A 23613-nucleotide genomic window follows, 5' to 3' on the forward strand; every position below is an offset into this window, starting at 1 on the left:
TATTTTCTATTTTAAGCATTTTCAAAAATTTAAATTTTTTACAGGGGGTACCCTTAAAATTGGTCAGATTCCCAGGTTATTTTCAATGGTAAAATTTCCATTTTGTGTTGTCGAAAACATTTTTGGTTGCCATGGCAAAACGGTTGCCCATTGAATAAATTCCCTTTAGGATTTTTCAAGGTCTAGCAAACCCCCGAGTTTGAACTAAATCGTTGCGTTACACCTCGGGTCGTCTCCTTGTTAGTATAGGCGCGTTTCATTTATAGGTATAGAATACAAAAAAAATTAAGTTTGTAAATACAGTATGGCTTAATAGATATTTAAATGTATATATTTATAGACAGATAACAAAAATTTAATATTCTCTTTTAACCGTGGCTTGGTTTTTACCCCAAATTATAATACAATAATAATAATGCCAGTGGTATAATTAGGCTTATTTCTCTTAAAGAATATTAACAGAAATGGCTAAATATTACGTAAATCTTCCTCCAGAGCGGGACCACGAAGCGGTTTTCCAAGTCAGAAGAAAAAAAGGCTTTCCTTAATGACGGTCCGGGTGGGAGCCATTGTCTTTTTCAAGTCGGGGAGGAGGGCGGGGGGGGGGGGGGGGGGGGTGTCCCAAAATAGAACGCTCTGATTAAGGTTTTGTCTCGTCGTTATTGAATAATAAGTCGATTCAAAGGAGTAAAATTCGCAGCACTTACGGGCGGAGTTGGTATTGTGGCGGCCATTTCCTCGAGAGACGCGCTGGAAAATCTCCACGCGCGTCCAATCTCAAAATGGACGCGGAAAAAGAAGCCTCCTCTAAATACTACCTTTCTTCTACTTATACTTCCATTTTGTTTTCTTTCTATTTTTATTTTTCGAGACTCTCGATTACCCCAAAAGAGCTCAAGAAGTCGAAACTTTTTTATATTGTTAACTCTATTGTCTCGCGGTATCTGTCTTATCGTTCCAAAGTTTCGCTCGAGAAAGAAAAAAAGTTGCAGGAAAGTTGGCAAAATATAAATATGAACGATAAGTTTAGCGTAATTCACAAAAGAAAAAGTGCCTCTAATACAGAAACTCTTTAAAAACGTTTTTCTTTCTTCTTCTGGGCTGTAGCCGGAAACAATGCAAAGTGTCTTTTGCTTTCCGGAAACGTCACCGAGTTCTTGGGGAAATAATCCGATGAGAATCGAAACCAGTTAAAATATACGTTTATAAAGTTACTCTGGATCCTGTTAACCTGTACAAGTTTTAAAGTTATGGTTTATCTATTTAAAGGGAATATAAGAGCGTAATTATTTTACGGATTACCTTCGCATCAATCCACTAAGCACTTAAGCAGTGCCGAGAATCTCAAAAACCTATAGGAGGGTGTGGTCAATATTGGAACCCTTTACGGGGTGACAGAAATACTAAAAGTTATTCCGTTTTAAATTAAAAAAAAATGGAAAAAAAAACCAAATGAAAAATACTGGAGAGCTACACTTGTTACATGAAGTTTTTTCCCTAAAAGATTTTAAAAGTATCAAACAGGGCCCCCTAGAGCGGGCCCGGGCCTCTGTAAAATATAAATTTAGGGCCCCAAAGAGAGCCGTTAATACTGCAGTTATACTAACAAATTCCCAAATTCATATCGCGGATGCAAGATCTTCATATTCGTTATCGATTGATGTAGCATTTACAGTATCTTTACTAACGGTTTCAGAGAAATCAAATGTCCAAATTAATATCGCTGATGCAAAATCTTCATATTCGCTATCGATTGATGCAGCATTTACAGGGTCTTTACTACCGGTTTCATAGAAATCAAATGTCCAAATTAATATCGCGGATGCAAGATCTTCATATTCGCTATGAAATGAAAACAAACACGTGGAAACATAACATCGACTCACTTCCCGTTTGCGTTGTCTATTCTTAAGATTGTCAATTCGAATTAAAACTCAAGCGATCAGATCAATCGCGAACGAGATGATGCCCTGTAACCTTGCGCGGCCGGTACCTGGGAAAAGGTGCAATGATTTACCTTTCAAAGGTAAAAAGACGACGTAATTAACTCCTCAACCACATTGTTTTCAGCCACCCAAGAAAGGTTCCCTATAAATTAACCCTTTCTTGGGGTCATTTAGGCAAAGTGCGTGATAGTAACCTAATGTTTAGAAAAAGTCAACTAGTCTTATCCGTTGGAATTCGGTTTGACAATTGGAGCTATATATTAGTAATATAAACCAAAAATTAAAATTTAACTGAATTAAAGGTAATTGGTACTTTTAATTACTTTGCTCTGAATATTCTTTCCAAAAATAACTATTTTCGTAAATACATAGTATAATAGGAGATTTAAATTAAAGTTTTTATTTAAAAGTATGATTTAAGTCAGACAACAATCCATAGCAATACTCCCATGAAGTATATTTCCACGTGAAACTGAAACCCGCCAACGCGAGCGGATTTATCATTCGTCTGGCAGCTCCGAACCCGCCCAAATAAAGTTTAAAAACACAGCGCGTAAAGGTAGCTGCTGGTGGGGGTAAAAACCTGTTTATAGCTAAATCAGGCTTTTGAGGTCGAGGATTTTTTTATTCGTTCAAAGGTTTTCCAGCACCAGCGAAACCCCCTTCCGTTCGCGCCACCCTCCTTCCCGCTAAAAGTACAATGGGAGCGGTTTTATTCTATTATTTATTCTTTCCGGAGGCCAGGTGAACTCCATCACAGTATCTCTACCCCCCTTATTAAAAGAAACATGGGTGACGTTTGGGGGGGGGGGAGGGGTTCGCAATGTCCCTATTTCCGGTCTGTCCTCCGGCGAGCGTCGAGTGGCGGGAAGTAGAATTTAGAAAAAATTCAATTAAAAGGATCACGACGAAGAGCCCCGAACAACCTGGTTGTGGTTTTTCTCAATCGATTCCAATTGGGGGGATCTATAGCTATCCGTTATAGAGGGAAATACTCACAAAAGACTTGGGACAAAAACCTCAAAAGGTGTAGTTACCTATTGTGAAAATTTGGCACTCCAATTTCGAACCCGTCTCCCCACCCTGGGTAGATCAATTTCCGAACGGACAAAAGGGTTTAAACGGGATTTATACATAATCCACATTGATACGTTGGATCTTTAAAATGGACACGCCCGGAATTTGTTGCAATACTCGACGATGTTATCAATATCAACACTTAAATTTCTTTTAGAATTGCTCCCAAAAATACAACGTCTATCTTTGAATAATTTATTAATTATTTATTATAATTTGTTCAACCTATCGCGTAAATAATTGATGTTGCTCTTGATAATGTAAACGGGCATAAATTCTTTGAACGTTTTTTAATATTTTAAGTATTGTTGATTTATTTCGGTAACTGATAAAATATTATATCGTTATTCTACAAAATAAAACGCATCCGAAACTAATCGGGCTTTTTATTTTTGTAAATAAAATCTCTCGTGCGCTTTTAACTCTCATTGGATTATCTTTTTTATTGAGTTATTGTCAGTAATTTTTGGCAAGTGACTAGTAATCTAAATTTATTAAAATAAAACCAAATCGAAAAAAAAAATGTGTCTAAACTTTTTTCATAATAAATAGTTTCCATAAATACCCTCCCCTAAATTCCAGAATAACATTTTGTAACAAAAACATGTATTTAACATTTTTCAGACCTTTCATTTTTACCGTAAAATTCTAGAAAAAAAATGAGACAAATGAAAATAATGGAGGGGCTTCTCTTTGAATAGCTAATTTCCCGCTAAGCACTTGCCGAAAATATCGGTTTTTTACATACTAAAGGTTTTTTAATCGAGAAATTCGGAATGGGGCAAAACTCGTCGAAGGTCGATCGGCCAACAGCGAATAATTTATTTTTCGGGCGGGAGCCGATTTCGCCGGAATTCGCCCAAGGAGAGAAAATTCGGTTAATGACTGTAATAAGCGGGTTCCATGCCGACTCTAACACACCCGAAAATTCGCCGTTTCAATACGATACGTCGATATAAATAAAGAAGAAGTTTATTGCGACGCCACGCGAATTAAAAAGTCGCCCATTAGAATAGAATCCGTGATCTGACCCGATTCCGCGTCGACTTTTAATGATCGGGATTAAGAAGAAGAAACGCCAAGACCTTGTTCAGAAGCTGGATTAATTAGATTATTTGACAAACAACAAGTAGACGGCTTCGATTTTACGAGGGACAACGGTATACCGCTACTAATGAACATAAATAATATTTATCCCTATAGTAAACGGGCCGCCGATTAATTATCGTTTGATTCGGATATTATCAAGAGTGTACGTTGCGAAATTTATCAGCGAAGTAGCGCTTGTTAATCGAAATAAATCTACGGGACCCAAACACTTAAAACCATTTAGTACAAAATGAAAACGAATTTGATTACATGGTATGAAATGTCAAATAGGGGGATATCATTTTAAAATGACTCCAAATTATGGGGTGAAAATAATACTAGCCCAAAACATAGACCTGGTTCTACGGAAATTAATAAGCTTTTATTGGGTAAAGCGGAGCGCACGACTAACATAATGAAATTACCTAAACTAAACTAAATTTGGAAAAATGTATTTAAATATAATAATAATCAGCTAGGCTAATACCCAAGGCACCACCTTAGGCCTAAGTCATCAAGCGACTTTTCAAGCTATTAATTCAGGTGGACGGGTTATAACTTCAAATTACTAATTTCCGGAAGATTTGGTATGGTTTTACAAGTAGTATAATCTTATACTAATTTCAATTAATTAGGTATTAATCTTCTTTTAATTTAAAATTTACATTTTACGCAGTGCCGCATTTCCGCCTAGGCCAACCTAGGACCTAGGCCGTGGGCGCATCCTTGGAAGGGGCCCTCCAGTGACCGTAATTACTGTATTCGAAGGCATAAATCTATAATATCAATCGTAATTTATATTGGAGAAATTCCTAGGTAGAAGATTTTGTTTTAAAATTACAAAAGTTTCTGCCTGGCAGTTTACGGACGCAGCCTTAAATCGCAATGTTGCATAATTATCGCATATTTAGTCGACAATTGTTAAGAGCTTTTATTTAGTAATATAACCGTAGAGCTCCTACTTCTACGCTGAATCGGGCACAGCCTAGTTCCAGGGATAAGAGTAAATGCAGCGCGTGAAAAGGGGGCCCAGAGGGCCAGACTCCTTATCTGCCTATGGGCCCAGGATAATAATAATAATAATAATCAGCTAGGCTAAGTCCGGCCCTGATTTTACGTCCAACACTACAAGAAATACGTGATAATTGTCTCGAGACAAGAATACATTTATAACAAGTAACGTAAAAAATAAAACTAGTGACACGGTGAATAAACTCACCGGCGAAAACGAATGGATCCCAAAAGGAAGTAAGTCTGTCCTTAAGACGCGGAATTCCCATCAATATTTATCTCCAGGCTCGACATTAAACTGCAAATAGAATCGAGATTTGAATAAGGTGGCTTAACTTTCGATGAAAGCGACCATCAAAAAAGTATTTCCTTATTCGTGAAAATGACGCCAGGCGGTTTAATTCGAGACTTTCACGGTTGAGGGGGTGGGGCGCCTCTATATTTATTAAGTTCTCAGACAATAAGTCTTAAACGTGTGGATATATAGGTTAGGTAAACAACTCGTTTTATAGAAGCAAACGCCGTTTTCAATGAATATTTTAAAATGCTAAAAAAAACGTAGATTCTTAAATTGTTAAAATATAAACAACGGTTTAACAATGCTCGTGTATTGAAATTTAAATTAATACGTTGAAAGTCTTCATTCCTTTTGTTCAAAATTGACTGAGAACAGGATTAATTTATTTAAATAAATTTGATTTGAACAGATAGTTTTTCCTCTATTGTTGTACGTTTAATTAAATGGTCATCCCATCATTTATTAACAAAATTAAATAATTTTCCACCTCTAAATTTCGTATGTGAAATCCAATAAATAAGAAATCATAATAATTATAACCCTTTATAATTTAGAATTTTTTCGCGTGCCTTTTGCCTCGTTCAAAAACATATTTAGAGTTCGGATCGGGCAACTTCGATGTTTAGAGCCCGTGAAACAGCCATGACACAAGGAATAATTAAAAATGTAAATCAAATTATGTCACACAGTCACACTGACGACTAAGCCTAGGTCACGAACTCCCACTATTTGGGCGATTGGGGGAAGATCGCGATGTGTTTCCGAATAAGTGAGGCATTTGCATTTCACGCAACTAGCAACAGGGGGCGCAACTGCAGTAACGTGGTGGCCATATTACATCTTCAAAAGTTAATTATAAAATAAATAACCATAATTTTTTGTCGGATGTGTTCAGCAAGGCTTATTAGGGAGTTTAGGTCACTCGATGAAAACGTGTAGCAGTGTAGATTTCACACAATAAATAATACACACACACTCGTGGGAGCGAGGGGCTGATCACTCTGCGTAATCCGTGTACTAATGGGACTACGCGTAATCTTTTAAGTCCCTGCCTTTGGCAGTGCTAATCTAAGCGTAATCCGGTGTACAGACTTTCTAAGAGTGGTTAGTCCCTCGCGTGGGAGTTTCGTCTACACGTTTTCAAGGGTGGCTTAACCACTCAATTATTTTAATTTTTAGAAATTTTAATGTGATTTAACAAAAATTATTTATTTAAATCACGTTCAATGTATTATTGAAATGTACCAAAGTAGGTTTTCTAGCAATGATAATTTAGTTTAATTAAAATGAATTAAAATTTTAGATTACATATCTGCTTAACGCTAATTATTAATCAATTTATCTAAAATAAGAGACAAATTGTTTGACAAAGTACCTAACTCGAATTTCGATAACAACGAAATTATTATTTTAGCAGAGTTATTTTTACAGTTTCAACCTGCCAATTAAAATCATTACGCCAAGTATGTAGCAACTTAATACGTTTTTTCCTTCGTCTAACGACTGGAAAAAGTTCATTTTATCAGTAGTCGTAATTTGGAGATCTTCGAGCTAGGCTTACCGAGAATTACAACGCGTAACTGACATTTGGTCACGCTCTCATAAGTCCGCTAATTACGTCGTCTAAAACATAACTTGACTAACTTCATTCACTTTCACGAAAATAGCGGAGATAATAAAAATGGGGGTCAGGATCAACGGACACTTTGAAATCAGGCGAGGAAAAGGGTACGGTCTGCGGTCGTTAAAGAGTCAACCTCCATTTTAAAAAGGGGAACGGAGCGAAAATGATTGAAAAACTAACTTCCGATAGATCGAGGAAGTGCCGAATCATTGTAGCGCGACATTTATTATTCAAAAGCGGCCAAAAAACCGAACGAGGGTCACACTTTTTTCCACGATTTTTCGAAAAAGGTTATATACTTTTTTTTTGCAGACGCAGTGGCTCGTAGTACCGCGTTGACTTACGAAATCAGATTCAGCAGGTTGAAGTGCTTCAACGATGCCGTACGTTTGTCTGTCTGTCTGTCTGCTGTAACACATCTTTTAAAAGAAAGGCTACAATGCTTTGCGCACTATGATTTCAGAACATTTTAAAAATTCGTATGCACAGAAGAAACACTATATTTCAGCTACTGGGGACAAGCTGCCAACTAGTTTTGTTGTCAGAATGTCTGCGAGGTTACGACAATGGCGATAAAAACCAGTGAAATCGCGTTTTTCATCTTCAATTTCAAAATAAGTACCATCAGAAACGGAACGAGTATTTATAGTAAATTTTATGTTCCGATTTAATAATTTGTCATTATTTCAACGAAGTAGGCGTCAATTTTAACTGTGAAAGCGTTTTTAAATTGCATTAGACCTTGGCTAGTTGGTTTCAAGGAAAAATTAGCTAGCAAAGGAGATTTGCACGCCAGCATTACCTCGAAGTTACAGCACCACGTTCGTTCGTGACGTTTCTGTGAACTTATAATCAGGTTGATATATAATTTTTAGGTAAAATTATGATACTAAATTATATAAAAATCAAAAAATTGCCAACCCTGGTGTATAGACCGATTTGTAAATTACCTACTGAAAAAACAAACATTTAGAGCGAAGCCATTAGAGGTTCGATTTAATGCCTTTAATTAATACTAGATGACGCAAATTACAACTTTTCGGTGGTAAGGGAATATGACTTATTAAGTTATTACAAACACTATTTTAAGCGACGTTTTATGAACAACAAACACGAAAAAATGAAAAAATTTCAAGGTTTTCAATAAATTAAAAAAGGATATTTTTCAGACTGTTGGCGCCATCCGGTAAGACTTCGAGTATTTAATAATTGGACCTCTAATGTCGTTAAACGCATATCAGATGTGTATCGATCTATTAAATCTAAGGAAGCTTAACTAACTTTAAGTATAAAATAGCAGACATGTAAGTCCTTCGATATGCAATTAAAATTTATGATATAGCTGTTATCAAGGTAATTCGAAATAACATGGCCATTTATGAACATTATAGTAGCGGTTTCGCGTGACTAATTTTTAGTTCATAATTTATTAACGATCATTCTACCATAACTTAAACATTTTTAGAAATTTCATAAAAATAGGTAAAAATCAGATTAAATTGCTATAAAACTATTGAAAATGAGAAACAAAAAATATTTTTATTTAACGTTGCGCAGATATTAAAAAAAAATTAAATTATGGTCTGAAATAATGTCACGTAACGTGCAAAAAAAGAATAGATACCAAGGTTATTTACGTTCATTTCAATTCAGAAGGAAAACATTATCTGGCCTCCAGCGAATTGGGGTAAGGCGCGCGTGATATAATAAAATTTACCGTTAGAAAAGATAAACACGTATTATTCAAATGCATCAGAATTGAAAATGGATGCATCCCCCCCCCCCGCCACTCAGCGGCGGCTTTATGAAGTAGAAACTTTAAAATTCAGGAAGTTTTTGCGGCGGCTAATAATCCCAATTAGGCCTATACAACAGTACCACGTTTTAGCCTCTCCGAAAAATGACTATGTTTTCATGGAGGTAGGAAATACGGATTTCCTAAATTCGTATTTCTAAATCCGTGCTACGCTGAATGAAAACGCTCGTATTTGAGAAAACACGTATTTTCTGAAATACGGGAAACGCACCTGTATTTCCTTGGTAAATCTGGATTTTCTTCGAATGAAAACGCACGAACACGTGTTTGATACACTGGGGGTTTATTTAGTTGGAAATGTAGTTACTAATAAGTAGTGCTCGGACTTTTTTTATTCACGAATAAATACTTTTAGCCTTAATTTAAATAGTAATATTTCAAGATGAAATAGCTGAATAAAAGAAAGTGGATACACCTAAAACTTAATAAAAACAATTATTTATTTGAATAAGTAGAATGAGTAGTAGATTAACGAAATCGTTGGTTACATAACAAGTTTATTTCTTCAATACGATGAGGAAAAAAATTTCGCAATTTATGATAATGAATAAATAATTCCGAGCACTACTAAAAGGTTGTGGTTTCACATGTTTTAACCTAGGTTTTAACGACACTTTTTAAATAAAAAAATAAATGTAAGCAGAAATATAAAGATATAAACAATACATTTAATTGTTGACGTGATTAAATTAGTAAATTTTGCGAATAGGTTTTTGTAATCGTACGCGAACATTTCAATGTTTAAATTTTAAATTTTTATTTAAAATAAGCCGCGGAAAAGGGGCGGTAACCTGGTAAATTCCCAGTGACGTAAACTACAGATAAGAACTCGAAAGGGCTCAGTTAACTTGCCCCCCCCCCAAACGCTGTGTTCAAAAATTAACAAGTTGATTGAAAGGCACCCATTATACACCATTTTGCACCATCCGTAAACCATTACGCACCCCCCATGGTGTTCAGTAAGAAATTGCAATCTCAAAGGGGGGCCAACTTTATCCTAAAACTTATTAACCAATCAAACGCACCCATAACGCACCATTATGCACCACAGTCGAATCATTACGCACCCTTATCCCTATAGCATTACATCAAATATTAACCTAGCCCCCACTTTTTAATTCGACTGTGGTGCATAATGGTGCGTTTGATTGGTTAACAAGTGTTAGGGAAAAATGGAAGTGGGGGGTGGGCTCGGATAAAGTTGCCCCCCCCCCCCTTTGAAATTGCAATTTCTTACTTAACACCATGGGTGCGTAATGGTTTACTGATGGTGCAAAATGGGTGCCTTTCAATCAACTTGTTAATTTTTGAACACAGCGTTTGGGGGGGGGGGAGGGGGACAAGTTAACTGAGCCACTCGAAAGTAGGATTGGGCTCATTTGAAGAAGTTAGTGCTTAGTGGAACCTAATTCTGAATATAGCTTAATTTTAGCGAAAGAATGCTTCTCCTTCTTAGGATTGAGTTTTGTGTTCGTTGACGTATTAATTTTCCTAAGCTAATAAATTGGGAAATTAATAAAGCTAAATCAGTTTTTAGCATTAAACTGGGATCGATTTGCTTGGAGTTTACAGTAATCACGCGCTACTGCAAAATGAAACGACCGGCCAGCTGCCCTTATCCGAAGGAAGTGGAGAGAGTAGTAAGAACATTCCAAGTGTAGAGGTTTCTGGGGTGTGAAACCCGTTTGAAAGTAAAGAGTGGACTTCCATGAAAACGTCCAAATACGAGTTTCTTAATAAGCTCCCCGCTGAGAACAAAATCGGGATTTCCTCAAATCCGCATTTCCTACCTTCATGAAAACATAGTCAATGGGACCTCCATTATCTTTGGCAAGGAGAGAGAGAGAGAGAGAGAGAGAGATGGTTCAACCCGCCCGCGCCGAGGTAAGCTGACTGTACCGCTGGATTCAAAGGGGTCGATGCACTTATTATAATGACTGGCGAGTTCTTTTAAGATGGTCCGACGAATATACAAAATCGAGTCACACTTTCCCAGCGGAAGAAAATTTTAAAACCGCAGCGTCGTCATTAAAACAACGGACTGGGGGGGGGGGTAGCGATGATCAAGTTATGCCACTGTGACGTCACACTATAGATAACACATTTTCACCCAAAATGGCCACTATGGTCAAAACTACGGAATACTACTAAAGGGTGTAGTTGGTGCAGTCTTTAAGAAGAAGAAGAAGAGTATAGCTCTAGCAGGCTAGGTTGTTCAAAATGCTTTTTTTTTCAAAATGCAAATTACTTTCACAATAACTCAAAGCGCAAAATACAAAATGCATTTGGAAAATTGTTTTTCTAAATGCAAAATGTAATATGGTTTTTGCAGCTCAAAATTAAAGTACAAAATGTTTTTACAAATGTACTCTGTTTACTTTTAATTATTTATATTTTAATTATTAATAATAAATTAGTATTATAAATTAGTAATTAATAATAATTACGTAGAGATTTGATAACCATCCTCGCAGCCAGCGTGGGAAATAAAGCGGTGGCACTGTACGAATCTTCGTCCGCTTCTGAGTAAGTGAGTTACTGATATCGCCATCTATGATTACTTGGGAGTAAATAGCAGACGAACCAACTTAAGAGACCCCGAGATGATGGTACCAGCTAGGAGCAACATATTGTGTACGTTTTTCATTGGCTAGACGCTTTAGCACCTGCTGCCGTCGGAAGGGGAAATTCGGAAATTGTCTTCCCCCCCGCCCGTACAACGTTCATCGTAAAGGCTCGTGACGCTCGTCCAATGAAATTCGTACACAAACCCTTCGTTAGCGTGTTTAAAGGCTAGCTGCGTTCTCCTTGTGTTTGTTACTCCTAGCATGGGCCAAATAATGATAAATCCAGGACATGACTCTGGTACCTTCACGCGTACTAAATCGGCCGTCCACTAAAAGACACAGGCGGCCATTTTAGTAGGGGGGAAAAGGAGGAAAAATAATAAAAAATTGGGGGCAAAATCAAGCAAGTTTCCGGTTTCCCGAACGCCATCTAGTGATGACTGAGTCGAAATTCGAAAATCCTGCCATATTTCGCCCCTCATTTTTTGATACATTTTAACGATTCTAGGAAAGTATATGTTTAATATTATATAATTATAAATATTATACTAATTATGAACTTAGTACGTATAAAAATAAGTACTTACTTTAATAACCACACTATATATGATAACTGTGAATAAATATTCCAGGATATTTACTACGACGACCACGTGTATTATTTTTGGAAACTGTCCCTAAAACATTTGCCCCCAAAATGACGTAGTTCCGCGATCGCGCGTTTTTCCCAATAGGGGGCAATAGTGATCGGGTGTTAGCGCTGTTGGACGGGTTTTTCGCATAGAGTCATGTCCTGGATTTATCATTATTTGGCCCATGCTCCTAGGTACCAGAGTAAAAACGTTTTGAAAACTCATTTTGAAAATGTGTTTCCACATATCAAACCCACTAAATGCAAAATGGTATTTTGTATTTTGCATTTTCCAAATGCATTTTGAACAACCCTGCTAAGCTTTCATCATTACTCGTGGCGCATCCTGAAAATCAAATTATCGTACCAGAGCCAAAATATTATCGATTTCACAAAAGAAATATCGAACGCCTATTGAGAACTGGCGGTAAATTTGAATTTTAAATGAAATACTGACGTTAAACTTGTTAAATAAGTTTTAAAATTGCAAATTTAACTAGTTTTTAGCCAAATTAAAAAAATATTATTATTATCGTACGCTTAAGCTGAATAATCGATTAATGTGTGCTATAAAGTACGCCATTCAAAATATCGTACGTCCCAAAAATTAGCTCGATAATTATCGTACGTCTGACAACGCTGAATTTGGCTACGGGAGTATATATATCCCAATGATACATTTAAATACCTCGCAAGAGAATAGGAAATTATAATTTCTTACTTTCCTCAGTCACAGGTTAAGAAAGGCAAAATATCTAGTACACTTGGCGGAAAGATACTAGCATGAATTTCCGGTAAATCGACGGCGGGAGTTTCGAATTTTGCCTATTTTCTGTCGAATTCCTAAAAGTTCCTATGCGTTTTATATTAATCGATTTTAGAAATGTCTATTGCGTAAATTTCAAAGTTATCAACAAATATTTAATGTACATTATTATTTTTAAACTTCATTATATATTTTTAGTATTATGCTCATAAACAATCATCAAATCGCATGTTTATATACGTCAACGTGGTAATCTATGGATTACCTGTTCTATACTTGCCCTGGACTCGCCAAACGGAATTTTAAAAACTGTAAGGTATGCAACTTTAATTCTTGTTTTTCTGTTATTATTTCAATAGTCGCTGTGTATTCTTGGTGGTGGCGCCACGGTTGCTAGCCTTTTTCAGATTACAAAGTTAAAGTATCTGCAATCCGAATAGCGATGGCATGTTTATTATACATGCCATCGTTATTCGGATTGCATATACTTTACGTGTTACCCAGCGCTAGAAAACGTGAACGGGCAAACTTGTAGCGGAGTGTAGATGTCGCTTTGTTGCGTACAATCTACATTCCTATAAGATTCACCTACACGTTTACCAGGGCTTACTTAACCTGCCTAAGTAAATATGTTAATTCCAACAATTGCCAACAAAAGAACGCACTGTATTTAAATTCCGACTATTGTCTATTTTTATTGGTTTAATAGCGCCTAAGTTTCGTTCGAGGTCACTGCTACGAAATATTGTTAAAAAACACGAATCTCAGTTACTAAAAATGCGAAAGTTATTACAACATTTTTATTAGGTCTATAATACGAGATTTTAATGCGAGTAATTTTGGTTCATTTACAAATGTTTAGAGAGGCAGTAATCGCGTATTTTAGTAGCTTGCACTACTAAACGTATTCGAAACAATATACGATAGCCTTTATAAGAATATAAGAATATTAGAAAACATTACATCATTACTAATTTCGACATGTACGAAGACGACTTTGGTAAGCTATTTATTGTCAAAAATGAAAAAAGGTGATAGGATATGATTGTCTTATTCAAAGAAACGACGTCGGAGCCGATGGAAGTAGGCACGGATGGAAACGACGATATCTCGTCGGAATTATGGCAAGAAGCTTGTTGGATCGTCATCAGCGCGTACTTCGACGAAAAGGGACTCGTCAGGCAGCAGTTGGACTCCTTCGACGAGTTCATTCAGATGTCCGTCCAAAGAATCGTCGAAGAAACGCCGCAAATTGAGCTCCTGGCCGAGTCTCAACACACCCGCGCCGAAATCGAACGACAGGTATTTCCAGTTGCCATCTAGATATTCAATTACAAGCGGGAAATTATATACGCGAACACTATGTATTCCCATGTCTAAGAATGGCCAGCCACCATGGCCCTTATGACGGTTGAGATTTTCACTCGAGACTTAGTACGATTCGACGTTAAGCTTAGGTCCAATTCGAAATCGTCTCAATACCGGGTTCGTACAAAACTTCCGGAATGAAATTCTCTGACATTTCCAGGTTTTCCCTGACCAAATTTCCAAATTTGCCCTGACCATTTTTGTAGAATAAATGAATGGTTTAAGGTAAAATCTTGAAAAATATTTATTATATATTTTTAATACTTCTTTAAAAATTTATTTTACTGATTTTATGGGGCATTTTAAAATTCCCTTACCATTTTGGACCATTTTAAAAATTCCTTGACTTTCCCCGACCTTAATTTTGGAATCATTTTCAAATTCCCTGACCTTTTTTCTGGGCTTTCCACCACCCTCCTACGCATTGTAACCCGGCCACCTGAATTAATGGCTTTAAAAGCCGCTTGATCACTTAGGCCTAAGGTGGTGCCAAGGGTATTAGCCTAGCTGATTATTATTATTCTTACATTTTCAAATTCCCTGACTTTTCAAGGTCGTGTACGAACCCTGTCAGTACGTGTAATTTACGCGTATTTTTGGATATTTTAGTGAAGAACATTATACAATTTCGCCGAACTTTAGGCTGAGGACGAATCGGGGGTTTATTAAATCCATTTTCTGATGTCTATTTTCCGAATAAGCGTCTTCCATTTATTACCGGCGGCGGCTTCTTAGTCTAACCGTTTCTTCCGGCGCATTCGTGGCACTGTGGTAATGAAGCCTTGGACATTCCAAGGGTTCGCGTAAATAATTTCCCGTGACGCCCGATTGATCTTCGCTTACCGATAATCGTTAACACTCTTGCAGACAGCGTATATCATCAAATTCGAGCAGATCTATTTATCGAAACCGACCCACTGGGAAAAAGATGGGGCGCCATCACCCATGATGCCGAATGAGGCACGACTCCGGGACTTGACGTATATTGATCTTCGAGAGAGAAAAGGGCGTTACAAAAACATGCGCACGCAAAACCTTTCGGAGCGTAGTTAATGGGTCAAACCGAGTGAAAATGACCTTGAAAATCACCCCTCGTGAATGAGAGAGAAACAGGCCAAACTTCAATCACGTCTTATTCAGTTTTTACTATAGTGATATTGAATATTCCTCATGTTTAAAAAGCCACATAAAATATAGAAAAGGAATAGAACAAGGCTTAAGAGCCAAGCGTTTGCACGGGGAACTTCCGGTAAATATATTCCAATGTCATAACATTACACCGGAAGTTAATAGGACTAAATGACCCCGAGATGCTATTCTTCTTTATATTTTATCTGGAAAATAATCGTAATTAATTTAAAAATGGTTACGGCTAAACAGATTTCCATTACTGGTAAAGAAACCCTCTTTGCGATTTCTTTTACTATATATATTAATAATAATAATCAGCTAGGCCTATGCCCGAGGCACCACCTTAGGCCTAAGTAATCAAGCGACTTTTAAAGCCATTAATTCAGGTGGCCGGGTTACAATGCACCAATTCTCCAGTAAGGTATCGCTCACGTTTATGTAACACCCAGTATATGAAATTTGTTCAGAACGGGGGCTGACCACATGCCGGAATCGGTGGACACTGGTTAAAACGATTACATTAATCGTTCCGTAATCATTCTGGAATTCGTTATCGGTGTACAGAAAGAGTGCTTAGCCCCGAGTTTCGCGAAACGGTAAATTTGGAGTCTAACGTTAGTTACTTTTAGGTATTCCGCCCCGTTATACGTTGATATAACGAAAATATTAAGCAGGGAAGGCGAAGAACCAATCGAAACGCAACACCAAAAGACGTTTATCGGCAAAATCCCAATTATGCTTCGTTCCACCTTTTGTCTGTTGCATGGTTTGAGCGATCGCGACCTTTCCGAGTTGAACGAATGTCCTCTGGATCCGGGAGGTTACTTCATCGTCAACGGTTCCGAGAAAGTTCTGATCGCCCAGGAGAAGATGGCAACGAATACCGTCTACGTCTTCCAAGTGAAAGATGGAAAGTACGCCTTCAGGACAGAATGCAGATCTTGCGTTGAAAATTCCTCCAGACCTCCCAGCGGTATTTACGTCAATCTGCTGCACCGTGGAGGACATGTCTGTATCGTGACCAACGAGTCGCGTACCATGTTCATTCGACGAAAATTTGTCCCATTTTTAATTATTTTTTTCGAAAAATATAGTAGCATAAGAAACAAGTTTCAAATTCTTAAATTGGTTGCAAACTTGCATTATTTGAGAATATTTTCTGGTATCAATCTCAAATTATTCGACGGAAATAAAAATAATATTTTAAAAATTAAAACTCGGTTTCTTAGGCTAAAATATTCCTAAAAAAACCAAAATGAAAATGGGCCATTTTTGGTCAGGTCAAATTCGCGGGTAATTACTCTTACTGCTTCGATTTTGTTCAGGGAGCTAAGAAGTCGGCGGTCGGTCAAAGAATGATCGGTATCTTGCCTTACATCAAGCAAGAAATCCCCATCATTATTGTCTTCAGAGCTTTGGGATTCGTCGCTGATCGCGACATTTTGGAACATATCATCTACGATTTTGATGATCCGGAATTGATGGAAATGGTACGCTGCTGCGAATCGCCAAACGCGTCGCGTGTAGCCATTTCTAACAGAAACTTCCTTTGTCGCGAAGGTGAAACCGTCGTTGGACGAAGCTTTCGTGGTTCAAGATCAAACGGTGGCGCTGAATTTCTTGGGTTCCCGCGGGGCGCGAGCCGGAGTCACCAAAGAGAAAAGGATCAAATACGCCAAGGAACTGTTGCAGAAGGAAATGTTGCCGCACGTTGGCGTCAGTGACTTTTGCGAAACGAAGAAAGCTTACTTTTTAGGGCGAGTTTGAATCGTTGTCTCGCCAATTATCCGTAACACGATCATAGACGAAATTTTCCCCGAATAGGTACATGGTGCATCGACTCCTGATGGCGGCTTTAGGTCGACGAGAACTTGATGACCGCGATCACTACGGCAATAAACGACTGGATTTAGCCGGACCCTTGATGGCATTTTTATTTCGAGGGTAACGTTGGAGGACCGACAGGTCCCTACAAATTTAATTTCAATTTTTCAAATCTTAGGTTGTTTCGTAACCTAATGAAAGAAGTGCGATTGTACGCGCAAAAGTTCATCGATAGAGGAAAGGATTTCAACATCGAACTGGCCATCAAAACCAGAACCATCACGGACGGACTGCGTTATTCCTTGTCCACCGGCAATTGGGGAGATCAGAGAAGGGCCCACGAAGCCAGAGCCGGAGTTTCTCAGGCACACTAATATTACTGAAATTATTAAACGGGATCTGTTTAAGAAAGTATTAATTTCCAGGTCTTGAACCGACTAACGTTTGTCTCAACTCTGTCACACTTACGCCGAGTGAATTCGCCAATCGGCAGAGATGGGAAACTATCCAAACCTAGGCAGCTTCATAACTCTCTCTGGGGGATGTTATGCCCAGCCGAAACACCCGAAGTAACGGTGTACAGCGTTTTAAAGTTGACCTCGTAGATTTTGACACTTTATTTTTTCCAAAGGGTCACGCGGTGGGATTGGTCAAAAACCTGGCCCTAATGGCGTACATTTCTGTTGGTTCCCAGCCATCTCCGATTCTCGAGTTCTTAGAGGAATGGAGTATGGAGAACTTGGATGAAATCGCCCCATCCGCCATCGCGGAGTAACTTTATAAAAAGGTTTTTAAAAGATCATTATTTAAATCTCTAATATTATTCAGCTCCACCAAGATATTCGTAAACGGCTGCTGGGTAGGTATTCACCGAGACGCCGACCAGTTGATGAGCACTTTGAAGAAACTTCGTAGGCAGATGGATATCGTCGTTTCCGAGGTCTCGATGGTGCGAGATATTCGCGACCGAGAAATCCGAATTTACACGGACGCCGGCCGAGTTTGTCGCCCGTTACTCATTGTAGAAAAGCAGAAGTTGCTTCTGAAGAAAAGTCACATTGAAAGACTCAAAGAGAGGGAGTACAACAACTACGGTTGGCAAGATTTGTTGGCTAGTGGCGTCGTGGAATTCATCGATACGTTGGAAGAAGAGACTACCATGGTGGCCATGATACCCGACGACCTTCAGGACAAGAACTTGGCTTATTGTTCCACGTACACGCATTGCGAGATTCACCCATCGATGATGTTGGGCGTTTGCGCTTCCATCATTCCGTTTCCAGATCACAATCAGGTTTTCACCCACGATTTTCATTTATTTTGCTTTATTAAAATGTTTATTTTTCCACGCTGCGCAGTCTCCCCGTAACACGTACCAGTCGGCGATGGGGAAACAGGCCATGGGAGTTTACATTACCAATTTCCACGTCAGAATGGACACTATGGCTCACGTGCTGTATTACCCCCAGAAACCGCTAGTGACCACTCGTTCCATGGAGTACCTTCGTTTCAGAGAGTTACCGGCGGGGATCAACTCGGTAGTGGCCATTTTATCCTACACCGGATACAACCAGGAAGATTCGATCATCATGAACGCGTCAGCCATTGACCGGGGTTTTTTCCGATCGCTCTTTTACCGAGCGTACAAAGACACAGAGTCCAAGAAAATGAGCGACCCCGACGAACAGTTCGAAAGGCCAAGTCGGGATACGTGTCAGGGTACCAATTATCCCGTTGACGTACTAGTCTATTCCGAAGCTACGAGCTAATGACGTTATTAATTTAAACAGGAATGCGTCACGCTATTTACGACAAACTGGACGACGACGGGTTGATCGCTCCTGGTTCCCGCGTTTCCGGAGACGACGTCATCATTGGGAAGACCCTCGCGCTGCCTGAGAATGAAGACGAGGTGACCATTTTTCAACGTTATCCAAACCCGCGTTTTAATTTAACGAGTAATTCTACTTGATCGAACCTAGCTCGAAGACTCGAACAAGCGGTACAGGAAAAGGGACGCCAGCACGTTCTTGAGAAACAGCGAAACGGGCATTGCCGATCAGGTCTTGATCACTCTGAACTCTGACGGCTACAAATTCGTCAAAATCAGAGTTCGTTGCGTAAGAGTACCGCAAATCGGGGACAAATTCGCCAGTCGTCACGGACAAAAGGGCACGTGCGGCATCACCTACCGACAAGAGGTAATTCCGTCGATCGAGTTTGCTTACGGGAATTCGAGACATTAACGTGTCATTTTAACGTCGACAGGACATGCCCTTCACGGCGGAAGGCCTGACACCGGACATCATCATCAATCCGCACGCGATTCCGTCCCGCATGACCATCGGTCATCTGATCGAATGTCTGCAAGGGAAGGTTTCGGCGAACAAGGGCGAAATCGGTGACGGAACTCCCTTCAACGATACCGTCAACGTTAAAAAAATCTCCCTGCTGCTCCAAGAATACGGTTACCATTTGAGAGGAAACGAGGTAACGTATCCCGACGAGTACACGAGGGTTGAAAGAATTAGTTGCAATAATTATCTCGCAGGTGATGTTCAACGGGCACACGGGCAGGAAAATCAACGCCCAGATATTTTTCGGTCCCACCTACTACCAAAGATTGAAGCACATGGTGGACGACAAGATCCACTCGAGGGCGCGAGGCCCGCTGCAGATTCTGGTGAGGCAGCCCGTGGAAGGGCGCGCCCGCGATGGAGGGCTGCGATTCGGAGAAATGGAACGCGACTGCCAGATCTCGCACGGCGCCGCGCAGTTCATGAGGGAGAGGTTGTTCGAAGTGTCCGATCCTTACCGAGTTCACGTTTGCGACCTTTGCGGACTCATTTGCATCGCTAACCTGAGAAACAACATTTTCGAATGCAGAGGATGCAGGAACAAAACTAGGGCTAGTATTTAGTTATATCTGAAGTGTAACGTTACACGGTGGCCACCATATTTTCTAATTCAAATTCCCTGACCTTTTAAAGGATAACTTTATATTTTACTTTTATACAGGTGACTGTGTTTTAGCTTAAGTCCTTTTAGGTCGAGGTTAATTTAAATTAATTAATATTCCTTAAGGTTAATGAAGGAGCGAATAATATGAGCAGTATAGGGAAATTAATTAGATATTATTTACTACTGGTTATATCTATCAACAGCTTAACGGACACTATTTAAATCTTTTGTTCGTATTTTATTTTTAGATTTCGCAAGTCAAAATACCCTACGCGTGCAAACTACTCTTTCAAGAGTTGATGTCGATGTGCATATGCCCGCGCATGATGACCAAATGAGACGCTTGAAACAGTTAGAAAACCCTTATGTACAGGTTACATATAATATATTATTAAACATTGTTGCATTCAATGTCGAATAGTCTTCTTGAATACTAAATCTGGTAAATACCTAGGGGGAAAAGAGATCTGTTCACGTTAAGAATTTCAGTGAAATGGAAACTAATGTTAACAAAATGGAATATTTAATTGGGATAAATTATTTCAAAAGTTGACTTAGTTAATTAAAAACTAAATTTTTTTAGGATCCAATAGCAGAAAAATTTTAGGAACAAAATCTCGATTTTAAGGCAAGCAGGAACTTTTAGATATTGTAGGACCTGGTGCAGCAAAAATAATTGCGGCAACTAATTTAGCGTAGTAATAATATCAAAATCGCGGGTTAGTGCTCCGCAACAATGAAAGATTTTCGTAACCGCGATAAATGTCAGTAAAATGTGTGTCCGTTGGCGAGCTATTGTTACAAAACAAATGGAATTTTGATGATTCCATTGTAAAGGAATTCCCCGTCATATAACGACGAATGAAATATAGTGGACGAAGCGGAGGACATCCTCAGGGCCACCCATCACCGCCGACGAAGGACGACATCGAGCGAGCAGAAACGCGAGGACAAATATGCATATTTAATTTTCGTTTTCTACGTGAATTTCGATGAATTTAAATTTGATCCGCAGCAAACATTACATATGGAAGACTTTTATTTCATGAAAAAACAAGATGACATAGGCCAATATAGTAACCCAAACCCTCTCCTCTACCCTGATGGTCACCGCTAAATTCGATAAGCCACGATTGATCTGTCAATTCTCATGTAGTACTTAAAAAATATTTTTCTATCATATGCACTAATTTGAAAAGGCATGTGTTTAGTACAACGAAATACCATGTAGAACACACTTCGTTTTGGATCTATTTATTTGCTCAATTAAATTGTGATTGAGCTTGTTCCGGGAGTAGGGTAAGATGAGTAACGCTATGACGTCATTTTACTCCGATTCTGTGGTGGCGAATAGTTCGAGTCTGAGTAAAAATGTTCTTCCCATATGGCTGCCCGAGGGCTTTTTTTAGCAGATAAATTCAGGCTAGCAGACGACAAAAATCGATTCATTCTCTTTACTCCTCCTTTTCAGAAGGAGTAAAACGAGTAGCCCTAATACTCCGGAACAAGCGAATAGTTTATGGGCCGGTGTAATTCTCATCCCCGGAACAGGCGAATAAAACGTTTTAGGTTAAAAAGAGTACACTTTTAGTCCGACAACAGGAGAAAAGAAACCACCTATCGACGTTTCACGAGGACCCATTCGGTGTTAGCGCCGCGTTGTATTCGCCACCGCCGTCAACGACATTATCTACAATAGCAGCTTCTTCCAAAGGGAGTGAAGCTAAAAAACAAAACGGAAACATTGTACTCGCGTAATAAATTCCTAGGCCGAAAAACTGTCGACGATGACGTTATAATTCACAATGACAAACGCCAACGCGGTACTTGGTGTTGAAAAACAGTTAAAAACCTACACAAAGAAGGTACGTACGCAATATTAATTTTAACCATTTTACCGCCTAAATACGCCCACAGCAAAGACTTCAGATTCTTCTCGCGTGGAAGACGCAAACATCAATAGATATGGAAAAACTTCGCAACACCGTATTCCAAAAATAAACCATGTGGTTTGAAATCAGATTCATAAGAATATAAAGAAGAGCTTAAGCTCGTACGCTAAAACGCGTAAGGAGAACGTGTACATTCGTTACAAGAGTTTCGGGGGAAAAATCAACATCAAGAATGCCGGATAATTTAACACCATCTAGGCTTTTCACGTACACGTTTTATAGCACTCGTTTAACCTCGGTATTTGCGGCAACCACCAGGATAGTCTCCGCAACAGGTTCTGAAACGCGAGCCACGTAAACCGAGAGAGCGAGATAAATTGTGATATTATACCAAGAACGAGACAGTTGACAATCACAAGATGCCCCCTCCTTCGACACCGCAAACACCCACCCGACATTATTTTTAGAAACGTAAACGACACCGACATATCGAATAAAAAAAAAGTTAAAATATGAAGGAATGATTTGAATGGCCCGAGGGCAGAGCGTGTTTGTATCGGAAGAGGCCCCTGTTCGTTCTTGATTAAGGTGACCCCTCGGCAATTTTAGAATCAGTCATCAACCTCTCGCAAGTCCAAAACGATGGAGAAAAGTACCACCGACGGGGGAGGGGGAGAGAGATGAAATTTCCCCGCTTTTAATTGTCCCGACAATATGCACCCATTGAACTACATAATCTAATGAAGAGAGATAAAAAAAATTATCTTGTATAGGGAAACACAGTCAAAGATGAACGCTTATAGAGAGGGATTGTTTAAGAAAAATGTCGCGAAATTAGGTTGATGCGATCAATAATTGCTATGCCGATTTATTACCCACTCCCCCCCCCCCCCAACGCGGGTAACAAGTTTGGTACGATCGCTTCTACTAATTAAAATAATTAAATAATATATTTATCATAATAATAAATAACAAGAATGTTTTCGAGTAAACAGGGAATATGTTACTACCCGAAGAAAAACCACGCCCCCGTATTATAGATTCCCCCTTATTGAGGGGGGGGATATACTCCGTTGAGTGTGCCAGTACCCCCCCCCCCCCTCCGTGGAGGCGGAGAATATCTTTCGGTAATCATGAATTCGAAGTATAAAAAATGTTATTTATATTCTTCAAATTTGGGGGTAAAAAAATCGATTTAATGCAGGCCATAAGTTTTTTTTCGCAGTCTACGTTACGTATGAAATTGCAATAAAATATTCTTTTCGAATTTTAAATTAGCATTTTTTTAATATAAAACGAAAATAAAATCAGGCCATCGTTACTAAGGATTTATTTTCGGTGCAGATTGACAAGCAGCCCAACCCTAAAATCGCAAGAACCTATTTCGTAACATTTTCAAATAATTAGAAAAGTCGCGTGATCAAATAAGGGTTTCAGGTCGGTTAAAAAAATGCCTAATGAAGCAAATATTCTAATAGTAAAATTTTAACTTTCGGTAATTTGTTCATCTCCGCTAAAGCCCAGTTCACACTATACAATTAATTGGGCCACTTAATTGAAACCAACTAATTGTAAGCAAGAAAATTGAATAGTGTGAACAGATAAATTGTAA

The 23613-nt window shown here is 38.8% G+C and overlaps 2 protein-coding genes across 6 annotated transcripts in view; one reads left to right on the forward strand and one right to left on the reverse strand.

Moving 5' to 3' along the window:
• Positions 1-23613, reverse strand: part of smash (smallish) — a 53918-nt gene that overhangs the window by 22187 nt on the left and 8118 nt on the right. Inside the window, exon 2 of one of the 5 annotated variants that reach the window (XM_090172930.1) lies at positions 5332-5421. The exons of the other annotated variants lie outside the window; for them this stretch is intronic. The gene's annotated coding sequence lies outside the window, so the exon portion shown is untranslated. The remainder of the gene's footprint in view (positions 1-5331; positions 5422-23613) is intronic. 5 annotated transcript variants of the gene reach the window in all.
• Positions 13675-20084, forward strand: LOC149948098 (DNA-directed RNA polymerase II subunit RPB2-like). The gene is made up of 16 exons (XM_090172928.1): positions 13675-13825; positions 13886-14127; positions 15061-15173; positions 15954-16332; positions 16650-16814; positions 16885-17081; positions 17149-17268; positions 17327-17513; positions 17574-17717; positions 17780-17919; positions 17977-18442; positions 18507-18867; positions 18939-19060; positions 19131-19349; positions 19417-19638; positions 19700-20084. Exons 1-16 carry the CDS (start codon positions 13807-13809, stop codon positions 20066-20068), a joined length of 3465 nt encoding a protein of 1154 aa, XP_090029054.1. The 5' UTR covers positions 13675-13806; the 3' UTR covers positions 20069-20084.

Source organism: Leiobunum rupestre, chromosome 4 (genome assembly GCF_980474605.1).
Source record: "Leiobunum rupestre chromosome 4, qqLeiRupe1.1.hap1, whole genome shotgun sequence".
NCBI classification, from domain to species: domain Eukaryota; kingdom Metazoa; phylum Arthropoda; class Arachnida; order Opiliones; family Sclerosomatidae; genus Leiobunum; species Leiobunum rupestre.

What these genes read in the sequence shown, in the direction of transcription:
- LOC149948098 (XM_090172928.1), top strand. An exon ending in AAGAAAGCTTACTTTTTAGG is followed by an intron (nt 17,082 to 17,148) that starts GCGAGTTTGAAT and finishes TTCCCCGAATAG; the next exon opens with GTACATGGTGCATCGACTCC. An exon ending in CCAGAGCCGGAGTTTCTCAG is followed by an intron (nt 17,514 to 17,573) that starts GCACACTAATAT and finishes ATTAATTTCCAG; the next exon opens with GTCTTGAACCGACTAACGTT.